The 24,961-nt window shown below is 44.1% G+C and overlaps 1 protein-coding gene across 2 annotated transcripts in view; it reads right to left on the bottom strand.

Moving 5' to 3' along the window:
- Nucleotides 1-24,961, bottom strand: part of LOC106586396 (adenylate cyclase type 5) — a 140,490-nt gene that overhangs the window by 64,620 nt on the left and 50,909 nt on the right. For both annotated transcript variants that reach the window (XM_014173622.2, XM_014173623.2), the window contains exons 2-3: nucleotides 11,880-12,029; nucleotides 3,344-3,465 (exon numbers count right to left, since the gene is read on the bottom strand). In XM_014173622.2, the coding sequence (XP_014029097.2) occupies nucleotides 3,344-3,465; nucleotides 11,880-12,029 (272 nt within the window). The remainder of the gene's footprint in view (nucleotides 1-3,343; nucleotides 3,466-11,879; nucleotides 12,030-24,961) is intronic.

The raw sequence follows: 24,961 nt of genomic DNA, 5'->3' as shown, positions 1-24,961 counted from the left end.
ACCTTCAGGCTCTGATCAGGCCCTACACCCAAACAAGGGCACTGCGTTCATCCACCTCTGGCCTGCTCGCCTCCCTACCTCTGAGGAAGTACAGTTCCCGCTCAGCCCAGTCAAAACTGTTCGCTGCTCTGGCACCCCAATGGTGGAACAAACTCCCTCACGACGCCAGGACAGCGGAGTCAATCACCACCTTCCGGAGACACCTGAAACCCCACCTCTTCAAGGAATACCTGGGATAGGATAAAGTAATCCTTCTAACCCCCCCCCCCCTTAAAAGATTTAGATGCACTATTGTAAAGTGGTTGTTCCACTGGATATCATAAGGTGAATGCACCAATTTGTAAGTCGCTCTGGATAAGAGCGTCTGCTAAATGACTAAAATGTAAATGTAAAAAACTTTTTTCAATTTACATTTCTTTGTATATATCCTGTCTGTCTCATCCCGACTCCCGACCCCTACACGTTCATTACTATGTTACAGCTGGAGACCAAATTACAATACAGAAACAATGTTGCAAATGTCGGAGAGACAGACAGCAATGTTTATATAAATCTCCGCTGTTGAAAGCTAAATGTTAGTCTAAAAGAAATGTGAGATGTCTAGATGCTTTTTATAGTGGAGATCAGGTTCATAACTTGCCAGGCTGGGCTGATGAGACAGTGGATTGCGGAGTCAGATGGAACAGAGTAAATAGGCATTTTAACATCATAGATTTTGCCGGAGGTAACTTGTGGAATAGACACCGGTTGGAATGCGTTTTTAACCAATCAGCATTCAGGATTAGACCCACACATTGTATAAATTATTATTATCACTGCGTTGTTGGGAAAGAGGTCTCAAGGTAAGAATGTCACTATGCTGTTTTATACCTGTTGTATCCTGTGCACATGGCGAATAAACTTTGAAACGTTAAACTGGCAAAAAAACACCTTTGTGTTGTTTTCTAGTAGACATATCAATACCCCACTTCACTGAGATGAGCTTCAAAACTTCTCGACAAACATCCCTACACCCCACTGCTGCTAACTTGCATAACATACTTGTAGTCGGGACATTTCGGCCTAATTGCTGAAAGCCATGGGGCTTTTGTTCGAGGAGGAGGAGGAAGGTGGAGGAGGAGGCAGAAAAGCAAAAGGGAGGCCTCCTGACTAACAGCAGAGTGGGCTGAGCTGAGCAGGGCCCGGGAGGAGCAGAGCAGGGCCCGGGAGGAGCAGAGCAGGGCCCGGGAGGAGCAGAGCAGGGCCCGGGAGGAGCAGAGCAGGGCCCGGGAGGAGCAGAGCAGGGCCCGGGAGGGGCAGAGCAGGGCCCGGGAGGAGCAGAGCAGGGCCCGGGAGGGGCAGAGCAGGGCCCGGGAGGAGCAGAGCAGGGCCCGGGAGGAGCAGAGCAGGGCCCGGGAGGAGCTGAGCAGGGCCCGGGAGGGGCAGAGCAGGGCCCGGGAGGAGCAGAGCAGGGCCCGGGAGGAGCTGAGCAGGGCCCGGGAGGAGCTGAGCAGTCAGAGCCGGGAGGAGCGGCCATGGACATGACATGCTGCAGGACAAGATGCTATCTGCTCTCTCAGCAACCCCATCTCACATGCTAGGCTATATACAGTACATCCTCCACTATATCTCCCCCATCTAACTGGAGCACACAAAGAAACACTGAAACCCGGGAAGTGTCTGAAAAGGTTACTAGCTGTCAAATAATTATTGCTTTCTCCATCCTTGTTTCCTCAATTCCTCTCAAAGCCCATTGAAGGAGAGGAGGTCCTTGATGCTTATGAGAGAGGAAGCAAGGATTTGACAGCTACATGCACTAGTAATGTAGTAATGTTAGACACAGCAGCCCCAGTCTTCTATCCTTTCTCTCTCTCTCCACAGCCAAGCGCCCTCTCTCTTTCTCTCTCTATCCCTGCCAGGAGCTGTCCACTCTCTTTTCCTGTTGTCTGTCTGCTGCCCAATTACAGAGGGTGGCCGGGCACTGTTAGCGGCTTGCTACTCCAGGCCTCCCTCTCTTTAGCAGGGTATTAGCCGCACAGTCAGCCAGGCTTAGCTTAGCCTAGCGGCCAGTAATCCTAGACCCCCGGTGAGTCAGTTAAAAACAGGGACAACGCTTTTTCAAGCAGCCTCGTGCAGGGCCAGTTGAGATCAGTCGCCGGACAGAATCACCACGATCAGAAAATATACATACTTCTTTGTCGCACAGCATCTTCATCATCAGCATTGCCATCGTTATCATAACCAGTTGTCATCGATAGGGTTTTCTACAGTGTGGCTAGCTTATCTAGAGTGACTAATTTTAAAATGTGTGAGAGACTTTTAGAGATAAATGTTAGCGCTATATGGAATTATGTGTGTGTGTGCGTGTGTGCGTGTGTGTGTGTGTGTGTGTGTGTGTGTGTGTGTGTGTTTTCTCGACCTTTCATTCTTCTCAAAAACAGCAGGCATCACATGCATTGTGCCTGAACCTTCCTTCCGTAGCGGTAGATATTCCAGGAACTGCCAGGCCTCTGAGCTAAACCCTCTCTGACTTCAAGGTTCAACTCTCTCTGCTCTAACATGGCAACAAACTGATAATGATCACATACACACAGACACAGGCAATGAAAAGACTGTTTTGTTTTAAAAAAGAGTGAAAGATACATGACCTCCGACTCTACCCGTGTGGTTCAAAGAGACTCTTCAAAGCTACAATAGCACCTCTTATGTGTGTTTGGGTCTAGTCTGCCCTAAGACAGAAGAGCTAGAAGCCTACCAGGCATGGTTCTGAGAACACAACACACAGCATGACGTTAGGAGTCTTCTTGGTGTCCACAAGGCAGACAGCCACAGAGAAAACATCTCTCTCTCTCTCTCTCTCTCTCTCTCTCTCTCTCTCTCTCTCTCTCTCAAATGCAAGCCTTGTGCAGTCGTTCCATAATCAACAAGATGGTGCCTACTCTGATTCTCTAGACTACATCACATATTTAATGCTTGCTATTGGATGATGATTAACCTCCACTACCATTGGAGGTTAAACACATACTATCAACATGGTAATAATGGGATGATGATATAAATGGATCATCAAGCATTTATACTGCATGATTATACATGGATTCCAAGGGCTTTCATCATGCCTTTAAATGCCAAGACAAAGGCTTGACAAAAGTTTGACAAAGTCTCCAAGCCTGAAGTGTGTGGGAGTGACAGAGATATGCCAGACACACACTGGATAGCATGTATAGCTGTCCTCAGAGGCTAGGTAATGCTGAGTAAAGTAGCATGGTAATTGATTAAGAGAATGACCTGGACATAGCTTTGGAGCATGGCATTGACTGCATGTGTCCCCACTCTCCCTGATCATGTCATTGGTGACCGGTACCTGACGTTGTCGTGCTTCTGGATGTAGATCTTGTGAAACATCATGTCTTCCTGCTTAGCGTTAATATCAGCTTTCATCTCCATGGCAACATGACGGGGAAGCACGGAGAGCAGGAGACGCTCCTGCAGAGAGAGAGGAATGAGAGAGAGAGGGCAAGAGATGGGGAGGAAGGTAGAAAGTAAGAGAGAGAGAGAAGGATGAAGAGAGAGAGGAGGGGGCGAGAGAGTGAGGGAAGACACCCAGGGAAAAAAGAGAGAAGGAGAGAAAATCCCAGAGAGAGAGAGCGAGAGAGAGAGAGAGAGAGGCAGGGGAGAGAGTAGAGAGAAAACGGACAAACCAGAGATTTAGTTTATAGGAGTCATTACACGAGACAGACAGTGAGACAGAGAAATGGAGAGGTCTTGATTCTGGCCAATCCAACAGGAGAAGACCTGGGTAGTTTAGGACTAGAACAGACAGCTGCTTGCCTCCTGCTTCTATCTTTCTATCCCTCTATTGCGATGACGCCCACGGCACAGTATCCCTGCCTGCTGAGAGATGTTATCACTGGTTGACAAGTGTGGGCCAGCCCTTGATGCCATCTCCTTGGCTGCATCCCAAATGGAACCCTATTTCCTATATAGTGCACAAATTTTTACCATGGCTCTGGTCCACATTAGTTCACTATATAGGGAATAGGGTGTAATTTGGGACGAAGCCCTCCTATTCTGTTTACACCACAGCAGCAGGTGTAGGTGGACGGGTGTTACCGAGGGGCTAGGATAGGCCAACAACAACACACAAACCCACTTCTTTAACTTCTTGTCAATCCTAGCGAATTAGCTGTTAGCTAAGAGTTTCTCTATCTCTTTTTAACTATCTCTGTATATCTCTCTGTATCTCTCTCTCTTTACTTAGTAAATATATATATTTTTTTCTTCTCAAAACTGCATTGTTGGTTAATGGCTTGTAAGTAAGCATTTGATGGTAAAGTAATACCTGTTGTATTTGAATAAAATGTTATTTGATTTTATCTCTTGCTCTCTCTCACTTTCTTTCTTTCTGCTTTGTGGCTTGCAGAGCTTCAGTCATTATACCTTTGCCATTCATCTAGTTACTGTGTAGACAGCCCTTATGCTGGGTGACTAACAAAGCATATCCTGTTGGGGCTAGGGGGCAGTATTGAGAATTTTGAAAAAAATATGTGCCCATTTTTAACTGCCTCCTACACATACTCAGAAGCTAGGATATGCATATTATTAATAGATTTGGATAGAAAACACTCTGAATTTTCTAAAACTATTTGAATGGTGTCTGTAAGTATAACAGAACTCATATGGCAGTCAAAACCCTGAGACAAATTCTAACAGGAAGTGGATATCTGATGTGTTGAATAACTTTTAAGCCTATGCCATTGAAACACACAGGGACTTATTAATCATTTAGCACTTCCTACGCCATCCACTAGATGTCAACAGTCTTTACAAAGTGGTTTGAGTCTTCTACTGTGAAAACTGACCGAACGAGAGGCCTGGTAAGTTGGTCATAAGTGGATGGCCTATACTGCTATGGCGTGCGAGTGCATGTTTGGGCACTCTCGTTCCAATACGTTTTAAAAGAGAATGCAATCGTCCGCCTTGAATATTATTGAAGTTCTGATTGAAAAAGGCCCTAATGATTTATGCTATACAACGTTTGACATGTTTGAACGAAGGTAAATATATTTTTTTCCTTCTTTGGTGAAGACAAGTCCGGCGGGCGTCGTTCATTTTTTTGAGTAGCCTACAGGACGCGCTAACAACACGGAGCTTTTTGGACATAAATTATGAACTTTTTCGAACAAAACTACATTTGTTATGGACCTGGGATTCCTGGAAGTGCCTTCTGATGAAGATAATCAAAGGTAAGGGAATATTTACAATAGTATTTTGGATTTTAGATCTCTCCAACATGCCGCCTAGTCTGTATCGCCTAGCCTATTTTTCTGAACACAGCACCTCGTTTATTGCAAAGTGTGATTTCCCAGTAAAGTTATTTTTAAATCTGGCAATGCGGTTGCGTTCACGAGATGTTAATCTATAATTCTTTGAATGACAATATAATATTTTACCAATGGTTTCGAATAGTAATTATTTAATTTGTTGTGCTGATTGACTGGCGGTATTGGAGGGAAAATATTTTCTCAACATCAACGCCATTGTAAAATGCTGTTTTTGGATATAAATATGAACTTGATAGAACAAAAAACGCATGTATTGTCTAACATAATGTCCTAGGAGTGTCATCTGATGAAGATTGTCAAAGGTTAGTGCATAATTTTAGCTGGTTTTCTGCTTTTGGTGACGCCTGTCTTTGCATTGAAAATAGCTGTGTGTAATGTTTTGTCAATGTACTGTCCTAACATAATCTAACTTTATGCTTTCGCCATAAAGCCTTTTTGAAATCGGACAACGTGGTTAGATTAAGGAGATGTTTATCTTTCAACGGGTGTAAGATAGTTGTATGTTTGAGAAATTTGAATTATGACATTTAATAGTTTTCAAATTTGGCACCCTTGATATTTCACCTGCTGTTGATAGGGTGTACCGGGGGTGGAACGCTAGCCATAGAAGTTAAGCCACCTGCTAGTAGCTACTCATGTTAGGCATGAATCTGAATATGAACAAGGCATTTCAAAACCTACTGTGCTAGGATGTCCTGGACTATACTATGAACACAGACTGAGGCATCCCTGATCCTGGGGTCAATTCAACCTGCAGTTTTGGTCTGCGCCCAAAATGACAACCTCTGGCCTCCCGGGTGGCACAGTGGTCTAAGGCACTGCATCGCAGTGCTAGCTGTGCCCCATGCCCTGTTCTTTGTAAAATGTATTTACAAAGCAAGAATGAAACCTCTCTACTGTTTAGAATTCACTGCAGTATATGTTACAGGAATGAATCAGACATGATGCAATATGCTTCAATATGTTTTATGTCACTTTTTGCCATTGAGTGATTTCAAAATACAATAATTTCTAAATACACCATCTACCAATACAGATACAGTAGCAATGCTAATCAACCCTGTCTTCTGCATTTGACCACAGGTTCTCATCACACACATCTTATGTCATCTTGGGCAATACACCTAGGAAAGAATCTTTAAGCATGCCTGGTCCATCCCTGGCAATCTTCTGCAGATTTGTCCAGGCATCCAGCATTCATTGCGACATTTGATCATGTGGATGGTGGTCATAAACCTTCCACCTCCATGAGGAAAATAATTCCTCTATGGGTTGAGGAATGGAGAGTAAGGTGAGAGGAAAAGTGACAGCATCCTGGGATGGGTTGCAAACCACTCTGTGACTGCACGGGAGTGGTGAAATGCCACATTGTCCCATACAATTACAAACGTTGACCGATTTCGCCTCACTCCAACCCTTTCCTCACCTGGCACAACCCTTCCACAGAGGTCATCTTGTCACGACTTCTATCGAAGTCGGTTCCTCTCCTTGTTCGGGCGGTGTTCGGCAGTCGACGTCACCGGTCTTCTAGCCATCGCCGATCCATTTTTCATGTTCCATTTGTTTTGTCTTGTTTTCACACACACCTGGTTTCAGTTCCCTAATTACATATTGTATATTTTCCCTCTGTTTCCCCCATGTCCTTGTTGGGAATTGTTTATTTTCTAAGTACTCGTGCTATGTGTTACTGGTGCGCTACGGGTTTTGTACCCATGTGTTTGTTGTTTTGTATGCTGTTAGTTTTATATATTAAACTGCTCCGGCTATTCACCAAGTTCTGCTCTCCTGCGTTTGACTTCCCTGCCACCAGTTACGCACCCCTTACACATCTAGGAATAAAATGAGACGCTCTGTGTTGTATGGCCCAATTAGCGGTTTGTGTGACAGCAATCCATCAGAGGATATTGCTGCCCACATTGTGATGTTGGCACCCCTCTGGCCCGGGATATCCAATGTGGCTCTTTTCCCAATCAAATTCCTTCCTCGCTGCCGTGTTTTGGCCAAGTTGAAACCAGCCACATCCACAAAGATGAATATGTGGGGTGTTTGCCTGGCTTCAATCTTCATGACTCTCTAAAATAAATCCACAAGGCAACATAAGAGTTAGGCTATTACGGTAGTTTACATTATACCTTAAAACATGCCATTTTGTGCCTCTGCCCTGTTTGGTTTTGTTCAAAACCAGTTGTGTAATTTATAGTCCTCTTACCTGGACATACTGGTTCCTGAGTTGCTTGACTCGTTCAGACTTCCTCTCAAAGGGGACAGTGTACAACTACTTCATCCTGACTTGATGTTGTTTCAGGACTCTAGAAATAGTTGTTATGCTTACATTGTGAATATTTCCAAAAGTAATGTTATCTTCCAACACTCTGTCCCGAATCTCTGTGAGTTTTATGCCATTGTTTCTGATGACCATATCAACGATTGCAGTTTCCTGCACAGCAGTGAAAATCCTACCTCTCCCGCATGTGGGAGGTAACCGTTGTGTCCTAAGCAGAAATACAAAAACAATTACACACAAGTGGGCTTGGAGGCTTTTCTCAATTTACTTCTGTAATGTGCAGTTCAGTCAGATGCCCTTGCAGAATAATGCACATCTCACCTGTTGTTTTGCCGGAAATTTCTCACAATAGATGCCACTGTTGAGCATGGCAGATTTGGCTGCACTCTCAGACCAGCCTCTCTCATTGATAGACCATGATTTATTACATGATCAATTTTAGTAGCCCTAATTTCATCTGAGACTACAGCTCTTGATCTTCCTCTCAGTCTTCTTCCACCATCATACGTACTCCTCTCCCTCTCCCAGCCACTCTTCTTCCTCTGTCAGCCACTTCTCTATCTCTGTCTAGGTCCATGTTTACATTACAGTACAGCATTATTCCTAAGATGTCCCCTTTTGTATAGATGGTAATAAAATTGAAAGGCCTGGGTAGGTGTTCAGCTACAATGGGAATCAGCTGTGGTTGGTCTAATAGTTTTGACAGTATTTAATTTTTTATATTTGGAATATATTTATATATACGGTATTACTGTAGAAATATAGCAAACTGCTGTCTTTTTCAATTTTGTGTTATGTTTGGTTTTGAACTTAAGTATAACAGTTTTGAAAAGAGTATGTAAATGTGCAAATTGGCCTGTAGGTACATAGAGTTTTGGTGGTGGTTGTGTCTGAGTGAGAAAAGAATTCATGACATTTGAAAGATGTAGTCATTGAATGCATTTTGTGCCAAAGCAATGAAAAATGATCCACAGTTTAGCCCACATAGACTGCTGTTGTGCTCACTGTGTGAAGACTTGAAGTATTGAGTGACCTCAGTGACCTAAGTATTGACAAATGGGTCCTAGTGGATGTAAAAAAAAAAAATGCAATCCTAGACTTCTTAAACTTATCAAAAAAAGAAACGTCCTCTCCTTATCCAAGTCTGAAGGTTGGCTGTGAATGCTTGAATGGTTTCCTGAGAACATGCTATGCCGTTTAAAGAAGTACTCAATAGACAGTCCGTTAAGAGGCAGGCTGTCAATGAACTGATCCAAGTTTGACCTCGCAACTACTATTAAACTCAGCAAAAAAAGAAACGTCCTCTCACTGTCAACTGCATTTATTTTCAGCAAACTTGACATGTGTAAATATTTGTTTGAACATAACAAGATTACACAACTGAGACATAAACTGAACAAGTTCCACAGACATGTGACTAACAGAAATGGAATAATATGACCCTGAACAAAGGGGGGTCAAAATCAAAAGTAACAGTCAGTATCTGGTGTGGCCAACAGCTGCATTAAGTACTGCAGTGCATCTCCTCCTCATGGACTGCACCAGATTTGACAGTTCTTGCTGTGAGATGTTACCCCACTCTTCCACCAAGGCACCTGCAAGTTCCCGGAGATTTCTGGGGGGAATGGCCCTAGCCCTCACCCTCCGATCCAACAGATCCCAGACGTGCTCAATGGGATTGAGATCCGGGCTCTTCGCTGGCCATGGCAGAACACTGACATTCCTGTCTTGCAGGAAATCACGCACAGGACGAGCAGTATGGCTGGTGGCATTGTCATGCTGGAGGGTCATGTCAGGATTAGCCTGCAGGAAGGGTACCACATGAGGGAGGAGGATGTCTTCCCTGTAACGCACAGCGTTGAGATTGCCTGCAATGACAACAAGCTCAGTCCGATGATGCTGTGACAAACCGCCCCAGACCATGACGGACCCTCCACCTCCAAATCGATCCCGCTACAGAGTACAGGCCTCAGTGTAACGCTTATTCTTTCGACGATAAACACGAATCCGGCCATCACCCCTGTTGAGACAAAACCACGACTCGTCAGTTAAGAGCACTTTTTGCCAGTCCTGTCTGGTCCAGCGATGGTGGGATTTTGCCCATAGGTGACGTTGTTGCCAGTAATGTCTGGTGAGGACCTGCCTTACAACAGGCCTACAAGCCTCCGTCCAGCCTCTCTCAGTCTATTGCAGATAGTCTGAGCACTGATGGAGGGATTGTGCGTTCCTGGTGTAACTCGGGCAGTTGTACCTGTCCCGCAGGTGTGATGTTCGAATGTACCGATCCTGTGCAGGTGTTGTTAGACGTGGTCTGCCACTGTGAGGACGATCAGCTGTCCGTCCTGTCTCCCTGTAGCGCTGTCTTAGGCGTGTCACAGTACGAACATTGCAATTTATTGCCCTGGCCACATCTGCAGTCCTCATGACTACTTGCAGCATGCCTAAGGCACATTCACACAGATGTGCAGGGACCCTGGGCATCTTTCTTTTGGTGTTTTTCAGAGTCAGTAGAAAGGCCTCTTTAGTGTCCTAAGTTTTCATAACGGTGACCTTAATTGCCTACCGTCTGTAAGCTGTAAGTGTCTTAACGACCGTTCCACAGGTGCATGTTCATTAACCTGTTAGGGCTAGGGGGCAGTATTTACACGGCCGGATAAAAAACGTACCCGATTTAATCTGGTTATTACTACTGCCCAGAAACTAGAATATGCATATAATTATTGGCTTTGGATAGAAAACACCCTAAAGTTTCTAAAACTGTTTGAATGGTGTCTGTGAGTATAACAGAACTCATATGGCAGGCAAAAACCTGAGAAGATTCCTTACAGGAAGTGGCCTGTCTGACAAGTTCTTGTTCTTCTTGACTCTCTTTATTGAAAACTGAGGATCTTTGCTGTAACGTGACACTTCCTACGGCTCCCATAGGCTCTCAGAACCCGGGAAAAAGCTGAATGATGTAATTCCAGCCTCTGGCTGAAAAACATTAGCGCCTTTGATAAGTGGTCTATCAGTGGTCTATTTGAACATAACTATGGATTATTTTGAACCAAACCAACATTTGTTATTGAAGTAGAAGTCCTGGGAGTGCATTCTGATGAAGAACAGCAAAGGTAATAACATTTTTCTTATAGTAAATCTGACTTTGGTGAGGGCTAAACTTGGTGGGTGTCTAAATAGCTAGCCCTGTGATGCCGGGCTATCTACTTAGAATATTGCAAAATGTGCTTTCACCGAAAAGCTATTTTAAAATCGGACATAGCGAGTGCATAGAGGAGTTCTGTATCTATAATTCTTAAAATAATTGTTATGTTTTTTGTGAACGTTTATCGTGAGTAATTTAGTAAATTCACCGGAAGTTTGCGGGGGGTATGCTAGTTCTGAACGTCACATGCTAATGTAAAAAGCTGGTTTTTGATATAAATATGAACTTGATTGAACAAAACATGCATGTATTGTATAACATAATGTCCTAAGATTGTCATCTGATGAAGATCATCAAAGGTTAGTGCTGCATTTAGCTGTGGTTTGGGTTTATGTGACATTATATGCTAGCTTGAAAAATGGGTGTCTGATTATTTCTGGCTGGGTACTCTGCTGACATAATCTAATGTTTTGCTTTCTTTGTAAAGCCTTTTTGAAATCGGACAGTGTGGTTAGATTAACGAGAGTCTTGTCTTTAAAATGGTGTAAAATCGTCATATGTTTGAGAAATTGAAGTAATAGCATTTCTAAGGTATTTGAATAACGCGCCACGGGATTCCACTGGCTGTTACGTAGGTGGGACGAAATCGTCCCACTGGCCCTAGAGAAGTTAATTGTGTATGGTTCATTGAACAAGCATGGGAAACAGTGTTTAAACCCTTTACAAAGAAGATCTGTGAAGTTATTTGGATTTTTACGAATTATCTTTGAAAGACAGGGTCCTGAAAAAGGGATGTTTCTTTTTTGCTGAGTTTAGAACCAGACGTCATTACAGGTGATCTGAACCTATGAACCTCCTGCTCTCTATGACCTCCTGTCTCCTGTTAGGTCCTTCAGAGTCATGTGACAGTGTAAGTGTCATGCATGTGAGTGTAGTGTGCCAGAAAACACTATATCAAAGTATCTTCTGCAACTAAACCAACTATACCAATCCTTATCACTTACCATAATATCAACTAATTACTATAATTTCAAGTAATACTGTATAATTAAGTATGAATACATACATTAAATGTATTTCTAAAGCCCTAACTATGTCAAGTCCTCTACAGTCCCATGATAGGCCTTACCTGCTGCTGGTTCTCCCTCTGTGAGTGGAGGCGAGCTTGGATGCACTCCCTGGTCTCCTGGAAGGCTTGTCTCTGGGAGCCCTCGGCTGGGTAGTGGGTACACACGCCCACGATGTTAGAACAGGAGAAGATCAGGACGTTGGACACTATCTGGAGAGGGGGGGAGAAAGGGAGGGAGAGAGACAGAGGGAGTTGAGAGGGAGAGAAAAGAAGAGAGAGAAGAGAGAGAGAAAAGAGAGGAAGAGAAAGAAGAGCGTTTTAAATAAATGTAATACAGAACGCTTACAGTAGCATATTTCAATCCCCTCCATGACTTATTCCTGTGTGAGATTTGATGTACAAGCTAATATTATTCCCCGTCACTACATTTTGAGTATTCCATTCCCATAAATGGTAGTTGTGTCTACTGTCCAAATGACTTTAATCGGACAGAGACCAAAATAAGCCAAGAAATGGACGGGGGTGGGGGACCAAAATAAGCCAAGACATAGATGGGGGGAGGGCGAGAGAGAGATAGAGAGCTTTTCAGCCCTGGCCTGTTTCAGCAGTATTCTTCCTACAGTCTTCCTACTTGCTGAGTAGAGTGAGGAGCCTTTAGTGTCCCTGATCCCCTCTGTTCTGGCGTCTCAACTCCCTCAACACTGTCTGACTGTTCTGCGTCCTAAATGGTACATAACTTCCTACATAGTGCACTATTTTTGACAAGACCTCTATTGAGCCATGTCAAAAGTAGTGCACTAAATAGGGAATAGGGTGCCATTTGGGACAAAGCTTGTCTGTCTGTATCAGGGGCACCAGGACACACACACCATGGTTCATAACATCCGTCTGTCTGTCTGAGCTGATCTGAACTGTACTCCTGCACACATATCTCCAGCCAAAATATCTCACACTGCACACTGAGGACAGGAAGGCAGGCGAGCCTGTGATTGTGTGTGTGTGTGTGTGTGTGTGTGTGTGTGTGTGTGTGTGTGTGTGTGCGAGAAATGGGTCTGTCAGACAGGGAGAGTATTGACACTAATTTGACAGTGCTGTTAGGGTAATGTCTGGTAATGTCTCACTGACAGGGCCAATCAGTAGTGATTACAGGCCATCTGTACAAACAGAACTAGTGTTTGATTGAGCATGCCTGGAGTGAGTGGAGTGGCACCTTTTTTATATTATTATATTGGTTTTATTGCACCAGGCAAGCACAAGTAAGACAACAAATAGTAGGCGGCTATTTCAAACCAACATAACACCAGGCACCTGAAGGCTGTGTCTGAACTACCTTCAGTCAGCAGAGATGAAAGAAGCACACTTGTCCTGAGACTGGCAGCCATAGGCTACAGCCATCCCTTTCACAGAAACCACACATGGACTGAATCAGAGAATCAGCAGCTGACTCCTACTCACACCGATGGCATGTCCAATGATGAAAAAACACAACGTCTTTATAGAGTCAATATTCTATTAGTGAGATCTCTCTTGAGGCTTAAGAGAAAAGGAAGGGAGGAGATAGAGGGATAGGACGTTGTGATGAAGCTTAAAGTAGAACAAAACGACTGAAAGGAAAAGAGAGAGCGAGAGAGAGAGAGTAAGCACTGATGGAGAAATAAAAATAAAATACACACAGAGAGAGAGAAATAGAGATGAGGAGATGGGAGACAAGAGAATATGAGAATCTCAATTGCTTACTCCTTGCCTCTTCTCTCCTCGCCTCCTTCTGAAAACCCATTGGATGAGAAAGCCAGAGGTCCCTCCCCTCTGACTTTCTCCTCCAATGGGTTTCGAGGAGGCGAGGAGAGAGGACGTGAGGAGTATGCAATGGAGATTGTCCCACAGAGACCCAGAAGAGGTTGATGTGTTTTTCTACTCTAAACAGGAAGGTGTTTTAAAAGCCTTGTGGAGCTGCATTGACCCCTGACCATTATATAACTACATAACTACATAATGACAGTCTACAGGTCAACTGGATGAACCCCAGCTACTGTTTGTCCCGCTTGAGACGTCGTAGCCAGTATACTGTACACTTCCTCAAAATAGAATATAAATCAAGAAATCTATAATACAATGTATTTATTTTGGGTATTTTTTATGTTTTTATCCCTTTTCGTGGTATACAATTGGTAGTTACAGTCTTGTCCCATCGCTGCAACTCCTGTACGGACTCGGGAGAGGCAAAGGTCGAGAGCCATTCGTCCTCCAAAACACAACCCAGCCAAGCCGCACTGCTTGTTGACACAATGCCCACTTAACCCGGAAGCCAGCCGCACCAATGTGTCGGAGGAAACACCGTACACCTGGCGACCATGTCAGCGTGCATTGCGCCCGGCCTGCCACAGGAGTCACTAGTGCGTGATGGGACAAGAACATCCCTGTCGGCCAAACCCTCCCCTAACCCGGACGACGCTGGACCAATTACGTGCCGCCCCATGGGTCTCCCGGTCACGGCCGGCTGCGACAGAGCCTGGACTCAAACCAGGATCACTAGTGCCACAGAAATAACTAACTAACATGTTAGGTGCATGTTAGTTTTTTTGTGTGTGCACGAACAGCTGGAAAAACCCTTTCCGACGACCAAAACAAACAAAAATGTCACAAAATGTCATCATAATATATTCACGAACTGTTTCGGATGGGAAGTATGCAGATACCTTTGGTGGAGGTTACCAGCTCTGAGCAGCATATACAGACGGTCATGTGGATGTTGCACAGGGAAAAAAAGGCCTTGTGATAGCCATTCCCTACTACTGAGCTATCTAAGCAAGCCTAATAGAGTAGTAGTTGTATTAGCAGTAGGCCAGTAGCGTCAGTAGGGCAGCTGCTGAAGCCAGGGCAGACTGAGGCCAGGCTGAGGGATTTGCATCCCCCCTCCAGCCCCACTGCACTACCATGGAAACAACAGAGCATCAGAGAAGGCTTCCAGCTGGTCAATGCAAATATTCCCAAACAACAATCCTGCTCTATTTATAGTCCCTTACCTGGCCTGGTCCGACCATATTAGGAAGGACTACAAAGGATGACAAAAGTCACTTCACTTACCGGACTCTGGACTTTATAACCTTTATAACCCCCCCCCCCCCCCATTTTTCTGTGGTCGTGTTTCTGTTTACCAAGCCACGCTAATTGAGTCCTGTGCTGTGTTACGCATTTCTTGCGTCGGTAGTAACCAGGGAACGAGCGGAGCACTAGATCACCTGCGTACCTTTCTAGGTGCGACATTATAAAACCCTGTAGAGCAAGACGGCACTGGTGTCAATATTTACCTACCCATCATCCAGAGAGAGAGAGAGAGAGTCTCACAGACGCTTCTCTGCTGAGAAGACACAACTCAATATCAAGCGTCCCACCAGGATCCAGCCAGGGCCTCTGAGCCAGGGCCTCTGAGCCAGGGCTTCTGAGCCAGGGCCTCTGAGCCAGGGCCTCTGAGCCAGGGCCTCTGAGCCAGGGCCTCTGAGCCAGGGCCTCTGAGCCAGGGCCTCTGAGCCAGGGCCTCTGAGCCAGGGCCTCTGAGCCAGGGCCTCTGAGCCAGGGCCTCTGAGCTAGGTGAGCCAGGGCCTCTGAGCCAGGGCCTCTGAGCCAGGGCCTCTGAGCTAGGTGAGCCAGGGCCTCTGAGCCAGGGCCTCTGAGCCAGGGCCTCTGAGCTAGGTGAGCCAGGGCCTCTGAGCCAGGGCCTCTGAGCCAGGGCCTCTGAGCCAGGGCCTCTGAGCCAGGGCCTCTGAGCCAGGGCCTCTGAGCTAGGTGAGCCAGGACCTCTGAGCCAGGGCCTCTGAGCTAGGTGAGCCAGGACCTCTGAGCCAGGGCCTCTGAGCTAGGTGAGCCAGGGCCTCTGAGCCAGGGCCTCTGAGCCAGGGCCTCTGAGCTAGGTGAGCCAGGGCCTCTGAGCCAGGGCCTCTGAGCCAGGGCCTCTGAGGAACTGTAATCACACTCATCAGCCATGTCTGATATGATGGCAAGATTCTGTAGTGCATATCGCTGCTGACAGCTTTATTTGGTGTGTTAAGTTTGAGAAAATTGCCTTTTTTAAATTTCCTTTGTCACTGGGGCATTGAAAACGTAGTGTGTTTCACCGACTGCTAGATCGTAGATGGTTTATAATAAGCAGATGACAAACTGCTGTAACTCTGCATTCTCAAGTAGATGAAAAGTGGCAAATTTAGGACTCCCAGGATTCATATTTAATTATGACCTCCACCCCCTTCAATTTATGCTAGGCAACATGTGACAACATCTAGCATCAATTTAAAATGGCCCTATTGGAACCAAGACTTAAAAATAACTGATATTGGTTCAAGATGGAGGGAATGTTGGAACATAACTTGTTTGCTAAAATGTACGATTAATCCAGTTTAACTTAGTGTATAGAATTTATTACAGCACAACGGCAGAGTCATGTCTTAAGTGTAAAACTAACAATGACTCAATAATCCATGCCTGCTGGGAATAGCATGAAGTCCAAAAGTTATTGGCGGAGTTAGAAAGTTGGCTGTCAGAAGTATTACAATGTAAATGTACTTTTAATCCAACAGTCTGCATATTTCAAGACATGGCATATGAGGATGCAGTGAGATACCCGATGGGTTGGAAGATACTTTTCTTGTCAATCAAAAAAGTATACTTGTAAACTGGAAATCAACCAATCCTCCATTGTTAGCACAATGGAAAGGTCAAATGCTTTATTATCTAAATGTTGAAAGTGCGTGGGCGACGGAGAGAAACAAAACGGTGCCGTTTGAGGTCATGTGGTGGAGAGTGATGAGGGTGCTGGAGATGGGGGGGGGTGAACAGGTGGGTCTGGGAAGGTGCGATATTGAGGATGTTGGTGTGCGTCTGTATGTTGTCGTTTGTATTTGTATGTTTTGTATTGTTTAAAAAGAAATCACACAAACAAATGTATAATAATAATCATTTTGAATGGCCCCGTTTACAGGACAGCCATCAGGTTGAGAATGTATGGTGGAGAATGGTTTGATATGGTCTAAATGTGAATCCCTAAATAGTGTGGGTCAAGTCAACACAATGAAGTGCATTGTGTGCTAAATGAAATGCAAGTCATGTGCAGGCCAGGCTGCTTGCTGCTTAATGTGAGCAGCATCACACGGCACTGTGAGGTGCCACATGTTCCGGTCCCATAACGTCCTATAACGCTCTCATGTGCAAGGCAAATGTGCTGCCATTTGTTGGTCAAGATACATGTCATTTGAAAAGACATAGATAATGTGCAGGAATTTGACATTTTTCATTTACCAAAAGCCCCATCACATGTCCGATTGAAAGGTCTGATTCAGTCCATGTGATGATAAGCTGGAAGGCTCCAAGAATCCAAAAGTTTCACATTGTGTGACGGTGAGGAACATTATTCAACTGGCAATTACTTAGAATTACTGGGCCCTAATCTTGTTGGTCCAAACTGACTCTGAGAGTAAAGAATATCCCCAGAACATTTTACCCACCTGGGAATTGATGATGATACAGAACATAATGACATTGATCTTCTTCAGGCTGACAGCAGCTAAGTGCATCTCCAAAGTAGTGCCAGACATAATGGTGTGTCACAGTGAAAAGAGAAGGTGGGCATTCTCTATGATGTGATGTTTTAATGGGGGAAAAAAGGCTTTTTTCAAAATGCGACACAAGTTTGACCTGTACTACATTAGCCAGCGCAGTAAATTCAACGAGTGTAAATGAATTCCCTTGAATAGATTAGCACTGCAATACTTCAGACTGAGGCAAAATGAGTCAAATTCTTTATAAAACGCACACACACACACAGACACATACTACAAAGCACTTCTGTTCCTGGTTATATCAGTATCCTAACTCGTATCTTTCCTCCATGAACTTCTTCGTAATCACAGCTATATCTTGTGTTCCCATTTCAACAAAACGCTTCTTCATGTGATCCGTTATGAAATCAACGAGGAGACAACAGCAGTGTAGGCCTGAAGGTCAGGATCCAATCAATAACAGACTTCCTGAATAAGTGTGTTTGATTATCACAGCAGTGAAATCCAGACAGAGGAAGGAAGTTAACACTTGCAGGCCCATTGGGTTACCCATTCAGTTCTGAAAGGGAACCAGGTTTTGCAGTCTTGCAGTGCACGCAACCACACTGACAATTTCTATATCAAGCGTCAACTCCCTCCATCTGGAACATGCTCCATCTGGAACATGTAAATCAAAGGTATTTCTGAAAGAGCTATTTAAAAGTTCACTATCTGCAATTGATTTAATCCTGGCCAGAGGATTGGGGGCTAAGGGGATTACAATATCAATGTAATACTTTACTGTAGTACTAAACAGTCTTGTGTGCCAAACTATTGCTTAGCTTTTAAATGGAGCTGTTCTCCTATGGGTACTGAATGCTCATTTTAAATGCTCGTGCCATGCGACACAGGAGACGGCAGCTGAGCCCGTTGAGTCATAAATGTTGAATTCTGACTCACACCTTTGAAGTAGAAAGGTTGGTGTGCCCACCACCACCAACCACGGAACAGAAGAAAAAGCATTTAACATTTTTCATCTCCCTCCCCACTTCAAAAAAGAAGAGAAGAGAGACTCAAAGCCATTCCAAATATAGCCCCCTTTGCAAACACCAGCCACATGGAGCACAGTGGGCTCTGGAGTGCTTTGATGTCAACAGCTAGCACTCAAATCAAATTTCCTCCCATACATTGGGACCCTAACAATAAACACATGTATTTGTTAATAGAAGGCAGGTATGTTCCCTGTGAAATAATACCTTCACCAACAGAACAGAAAGGCAACACCTTGGTAGAATTCCCTTTGGTCATCATGATCAGTATCAAAAACCCAGGATGGGGAATGAGGATTCCATCATGCAACCCTTAAGTCTTCAGATACATCACACTGATAGGAGGACAGTTTTGCAAACATACGGTAGGTGTAGCCTACCAACACACACTGGATGTTCCATTGTCTACTGGTCTGGTATTACAAAATGATATGTGAGAAACATCTCCCTTGTCTCCCAGGATGAGCCAAATATGTTCCACCCTGTACCTCAGAAGAACACAACTCATAGTACTGCAGTAATAATGTACTGGTCACAGACACATTGTATCCACTTGACATGAATGATGTGTTTGGTTATGGTTACAGACCACCAGGGCCTATGAGCAGCTAGGAACCTGATCTCTCCAGAAAGCTCTGTCTGAGTAGAGGAGCAGAGTGACATGACAGGCCTGGGGATGGGGGGTGGGGGATGTGTCCCAGGGGCATCCAGTCAATAGGCAGGGGTGACATATGGCTCTGTTCCCTGCCTCTGACAGACCTCCAACAGGCTGCATGAAAATACAGTAGTTTAGTCTCAGCAGGAAACACCAAGGTAAACACCTTGAGAAGAGGACAAGCAAAGTACTCAATGCCTCCTTCCTCACCGCAACCTGGAAGACAAGCCACAATGCATCTGACACTTTGGTTTTCAGGTAGGTCAATAATCAATTCAATTATTTACATGTTTAGAAGTCATATCATGTCGAATTTAATGATTCAAGCCATAACCTTTGTCTTCAGCCACTGGTTCAGTACATGGGCAGACCGTGTCTCTGCGGGAGAGCAGGAATGTCTACAGGTTTAAGATACAAAGATCAGAAGAATCAAGAAGTTTCAACTGGGCACTTCCAAGGTTGGATTAAACAAGCTGGAATTGTATATTTTCTGTCCCAACACAAATCGCTTTTATTACCTCCTACCTTCAGCATCTCTCCCTCTGCTCTGTTCTTCCCATCTCTCCATCGCTATCCCTTCCCCCTCTCAGTCTCGCTCCATTAGAAGTAAATCAGCCATGACCGATGTTGGATCTCATATGGAATCAGTCCTCACCCAGGGTCTATACCTCTCCTCTAGTCTGGCAGCTCTGAATATGAGGCTCAATCTTCATCATAATGAATCTCACCATCCGGGCCTGCATTCACAAAGAGTCTTAGAGAAGGAGTGCTGATCTAGGATCAGTTTAAAGAGCGACTGGCTTTAAAAAGCAATACATCTCTTTGAAAACGGCCTATCGATAGGAGTCAGAAACAGTTATTGTGGTGTCAAAATGTACTACAAAGTGTAAATAGGATGATTTTGGGCATAAAGTCAGTCTAGTCTAAAACGGAGTTCGGAACACAAGGGGGTTGGGTTATGACTTTATGATGTCTATTTGCCCACTAACATGGGGTGAACAGCTGTGGTGATTGCTCACCATCCAATAATCAAATCAAATCAAATGTATTTATATAGCCCTTCTTACATCAGCTGATATCTCAAAGGGCTGTACAGAAACCCAGCCTAAAACCCCAAACAGCAAGCAATGCAGGTGTAGAAGCACAGTGGCTAGGAAAAACTCCCTAGAAAGGCCAAAACCTAGGAAGAAACCTAGAGAGGAACCAGGCAATGAGGGGAGGCCAGTCCTCTTCTGGCTGTGCTGGGTGGAGATTATAACAGAACATGGCCAAGATGTTCAAATGTTCATAAATGACCAGCATGGTCAAATAATAATAATCATAGTAGTTGTCGAGGGTGCAACAAGTCAGAAACTCAAGAGTAAGTGTCAGTTGGCTTTTTCATAGCCGATCTTTGAGAGTATCTCTACCGCTCCTGCTGTCTCTAGAGAGTTGAAAACAGCAGGTCTGGGACAGGTAGTACGTCCGGTGAACAGTGTACCATAGACATACCATAGACAGTGTGAAAGACCTGCTCAGCAATAAACATCTTAGTTAGATGTAAAATTGCGCAACTAAAAGATCCTCGGCAAAAAAATGTCAAAATGAATTAAAGATTTCTTGAGTTATCTTACATTTATTCTGGGGATTTTGAGGAAGTGAAATACAGTAGGCTTCCATGTCTACAGTGTCTCTTGGGGGACAAACATCATTAACCAAATGGGAAACACACCTCCAAGACTGAAATTTCTAAAGAGCAACAGAAAAACACAAGTACCAATCAGAGTGTTCAGTGGTTCTTTAAACTTTTAGATCATAATGACTAAGATTATATGGAAAGAGGGGGACCTGATCCTAGATCAGCAATCAGACTCTGAGGCTCTTTGTGAATACGAGCCCAGTACCGATCTCACCAACAGGACTGATCTCAGGCCAGTCCAGGATCAACCTGCAGCCACACAAATAAACCCTTTACAGTCATCCATCTATGATGTCATACCTGGCTGGTACTCCCACCTAATGCCACAATGTGTCCAGACTGCCACTGGCTACCTCCAAACCATTATCTACAAATCAAAATGCCAAACAAACCAAAGGTCAAATATACAACTAGCGATGGTTATGCCGTCATTGTAAGTAAGGCCATCATTGTAAACAAGGCTGTCATAACTGACTTGCCTGGTTTAATAAAAAGTTCAATAAAATCTAAATAATAGATGACCAGGATGGGAGAGAAATCAAATCACTGTGTTGCTAGGAGACACCATCCCCAAATACTGACAGTGGACATCTAGGCGTTGGCTAATGAATGTCACTGGCCTTGTATTAATTAGTCTATTCAAATGAGCCATCATCTCTCTGCGTGTAGTGGGTGTTTGCCACTTTAGGCTTTTGGAAGGCTTTTTTTAAACCTATTTCAACATATGGAACAATTCAGTGCAATTTTGTCACTAGGGCTAAGACAGTGTTTTTTTGTGTGTGTAATTTCATAGTATACATCAATGCAGTGGCCTTCAAGGTGAGTTCTGCCTGCGTCAAGCATATTTTAAAAAAACAAGAGTGATGGATCGTTCCAACTCACACTGAGGTAACAGGTCACAGTAAACAAAATATTTTTCACAGGGAAAATTTGCAGTGACTGAAAATGTGAGATGAGGACACATCAGCCTCAACAACTGAGGTCATTGTAAGCCAGACCCCTGTTTAAATAAAATGTTTGTAAAAGCTCCCAAGCCGATCGCCTCCTCTCACTCACTTACAGACAAATAGTTAATGGGCGACGGCACTTCCTTATTTGGCCTTGTAGTAGATTTGGTTAATTAAGAAATGATAGAGGCCATCACTGAATTCAAACGTGAGTTGGTTTCGGAGTGTGGTTTGATGTGGGTGTCTCTTGTGTGTGTTCACAGGTGGGAAGAGTTAGCCAGACTTTTCGCAAATTAGCTTCAGCTGGATGTTGTCCAACCTTGTCAAAATTGGTTTGACTTTGGATAGCCTATCTCTGGGGCTATTTAGGGACCATCAATAAATTACACAATGTAAGTGAGACAATATTTTCATGCCAAATCAAATCAAATTTTATTTGTCACATACACATGGTTAGCAGATGTTAACTCGAGTGTAGCAAAATGCTTGTGGTGTAGCAAAATGTTGCACACCTTTTAGTTCTCATTAAATGCTTTCAATATTTGTATATGAATTTCTACAATTTATAGTTGTTTTGACGTTTTTAAGTCCGTGGAGTTTTTAAGTCTGTGAAATGTGGAGTTATTGGAATTTTAACATATTGTCCCATGTACAGAACATTGTGTAATTTACTGATGGTCCCTAACTAGCCCCATAGGTATATCCAAAGTTTACCACGAGCATTACGATTGGGTCGCGAGCAGCTGCACTCCAAATTGATGATTACTTGCGTGCTGCCAGCTGTGGGCATGTGGGCTGGATTGAAATAAACCCAACCTTCATTTACATTGTGATGCAGTCATGACCACAAGTCTCACAAAACTCTGTTTTGGAGGAAACTGACTTTATGACTAACGTTTTCCTACTTACACTTTGTAGTCAATTTTGACAGTAGAGTAAATGTTTCGGACTCATATCGATGCCTCATAGGCTGTTTTCTAAATGAGAAGTTGTTTTTTAGAGGCAGTTGCTCTTTAATAATAATGCATGAGGGGGTGTGGTATTTGGCCAATATACTGTACTACAGGCCACGATGCAAAGCAGAGTGCCTGGATACAGTCCTTAGCCGTGGTATATTGGCCATATACCACACCCCCTCATGCCTTATTGCTATTATAAACTGGTAACCAACATAATTAGAACAGTAAAAGGTACTTTTTTCGTAATACCCATGAAATGCTGTTTCAGCCAATCAGCATCCAGGACCCAAAATATGTGATTCATCTGTGTCCAAGAAACTGGCCCATAGAGTACTACTCTAAGCACAACCAGAGAAACTGGCCCATAGAGTACTACTCTAAGCACAACCAGAGAAACTGGCCCATAGAGTACTACTCTAAGCACAACCAGAGAAACTGGCCCATAGAGTACTACTCTAAGCACAACCAGAGAAACTGGCCCATAGAGTACAACTCTAAGCACAACCAGAGAAACTGATTCATCATCTGGCATGGAGTCGTCCATAGTCAGGTGCATTCTGGGGCTCACCTCGTGAGGACAGATGGTGTTAGAAAGGATGAGTCTGGGTTGGGGCTGGGGGGACAAAACGTCATGTGATTATGTCCCAGTTAAAATATATACTTTTTTTCTTCTAAACAACTCAACAGTCTTGTCAATAGGAGCCTCTGTGTTGTCAGTACATCCCAAATGGCACCCTATTCCCTATGTAGTACACTTTTTTGACCAGGGCTCAGGGACACAGCTTCCGTGTGGCTGACGTCATTAAGTTGAGTTGTGCTCTGCTGTGCTCTGTGGCGCAGGGAAGTATGGCAGGATAAAGGCTGCAGTCTGTCCTGTGAGGCTCAGCTGGGCTCAGGCTTATGTAACAGTGGGCCAAAGGGCTCCCAGCCAGCCAGCTTCCCTACAGATGCACAACTAACAGGGTGGAGGAGATGGGGTAGGCAGGGGAGGAGGGTTTAGATTTAAGGCAGCCGTCCACACGGAAACACCCAACCTTCGATCCTACCATACACAAACTGCCCCTTTGCTGCAACTGATATGAACGCTAACACCTCTTGAACCTGCAGTTGAAGTCGGAGGTTTACATACACTTAGGTTGGAGTCATTAAAACTCATTTTTCAACCCCTCCACAAATTTCTTGTTAACAAACTATAGTTTTGGCATGTCGGTTAGGACATCTACTTTATGCATGACACAAGTAATTTTTCCAACAATTGTTTACAGACAGATTATTTCACTTATAATTCACTGTATCACAATTCCAGTTGGTCAGAAGTTGACAGTGCCTTTAAACAGCTTGGAAAATTCCAGAAAATGATGTCATAGCTGTAGAAGCTTCTGATAGGCTAACTGACATCATATGAGTCAATTGGAGGTGTACCTGTGGATGTATTTCAAGGCCTACCTTCAAACTCAGTGCCTCTTTGCTTGACATCATGGGAAAATCAAATGAAGTCAGCCAAGTCCTCAGAAAAATAATTGTAGACCTCCACAAGTCTGGTTCATCCTTGGGAGCAATTTCCAAATGCCTGAAGGTACCAGGTTCATCTGTACAAACAATAGTACGCAAGTATAAACACCATGGGACCACGCAGCCGTCATACCGCTCAGGAAGGAGACACGTTCTGTCTCCTAGAGATGAACGTACTTTGGTTCAAAAAGTGCAACTCAATCCCAGAACAACAGCAAAGGACCTTGTGTAGTGGCTGGAGGAAACAGGTACAAAAGTATCTATATCCACAGTAAAACAAGTCCTATATCGACATAACCTGAAAGGCCGCTCAGCAAGGAAGAAGCCACTGCTCCAAAACCGCCATAAAAAAGCAAGACTACAGTTTGCAACTGCACATGGAGACAAAGATTGTACTTTTTGGAGAAATGTCCTCTGGTCTGATGAAACAAAAATAGAACTGTTTGGCAATAATGACCATCGTTATGTTTGGATGAAAAAGGGGGAGGCTTGCAAGCCGAATAACACCATACCAACCGTGAAGCACGGGGGTGACAGCATCATGTTGTGGGGGTGCTTTGCTGCAAGAGGGACTGGTGCACTTCACAAAATAGATGGCATCATGAGGGAGAAAAATTATGTTTGACATATTGAAGCAACATCTAAAGACATCAGTCAGGAAGTTAAAGCTTGGTTGCAAATGGGTCTTCCAAATGGACAATGACCCCAAGCATACTTCCAAAGTTGTGGCAAAATGGCTTAAGGACAACAAAGTCAAGGTATTGGAGTGGCCATCACAAAGCCCTGACCTCAAACCTATAGAAAATGTGTGGGC

This window comes from Salmo salar, chromosome ssa25, assembly GCF_905237065.1.
Source record: "Salmo salar chromosome ssa25, Ssal_v3.1, whole genome shotgun sequence".
Taxonomy (NCBI): domain Eukaryota; kingdom Metazoa; phylum Chordata; class Actinopteri; order Salmoniformes; family Salmonidae; genus Salmo; species Salmo salar.
Note: the sequence above shows the minus strand (reverse complement) of the source record. Positions and strands in the feature narration are given on the sequence as shown.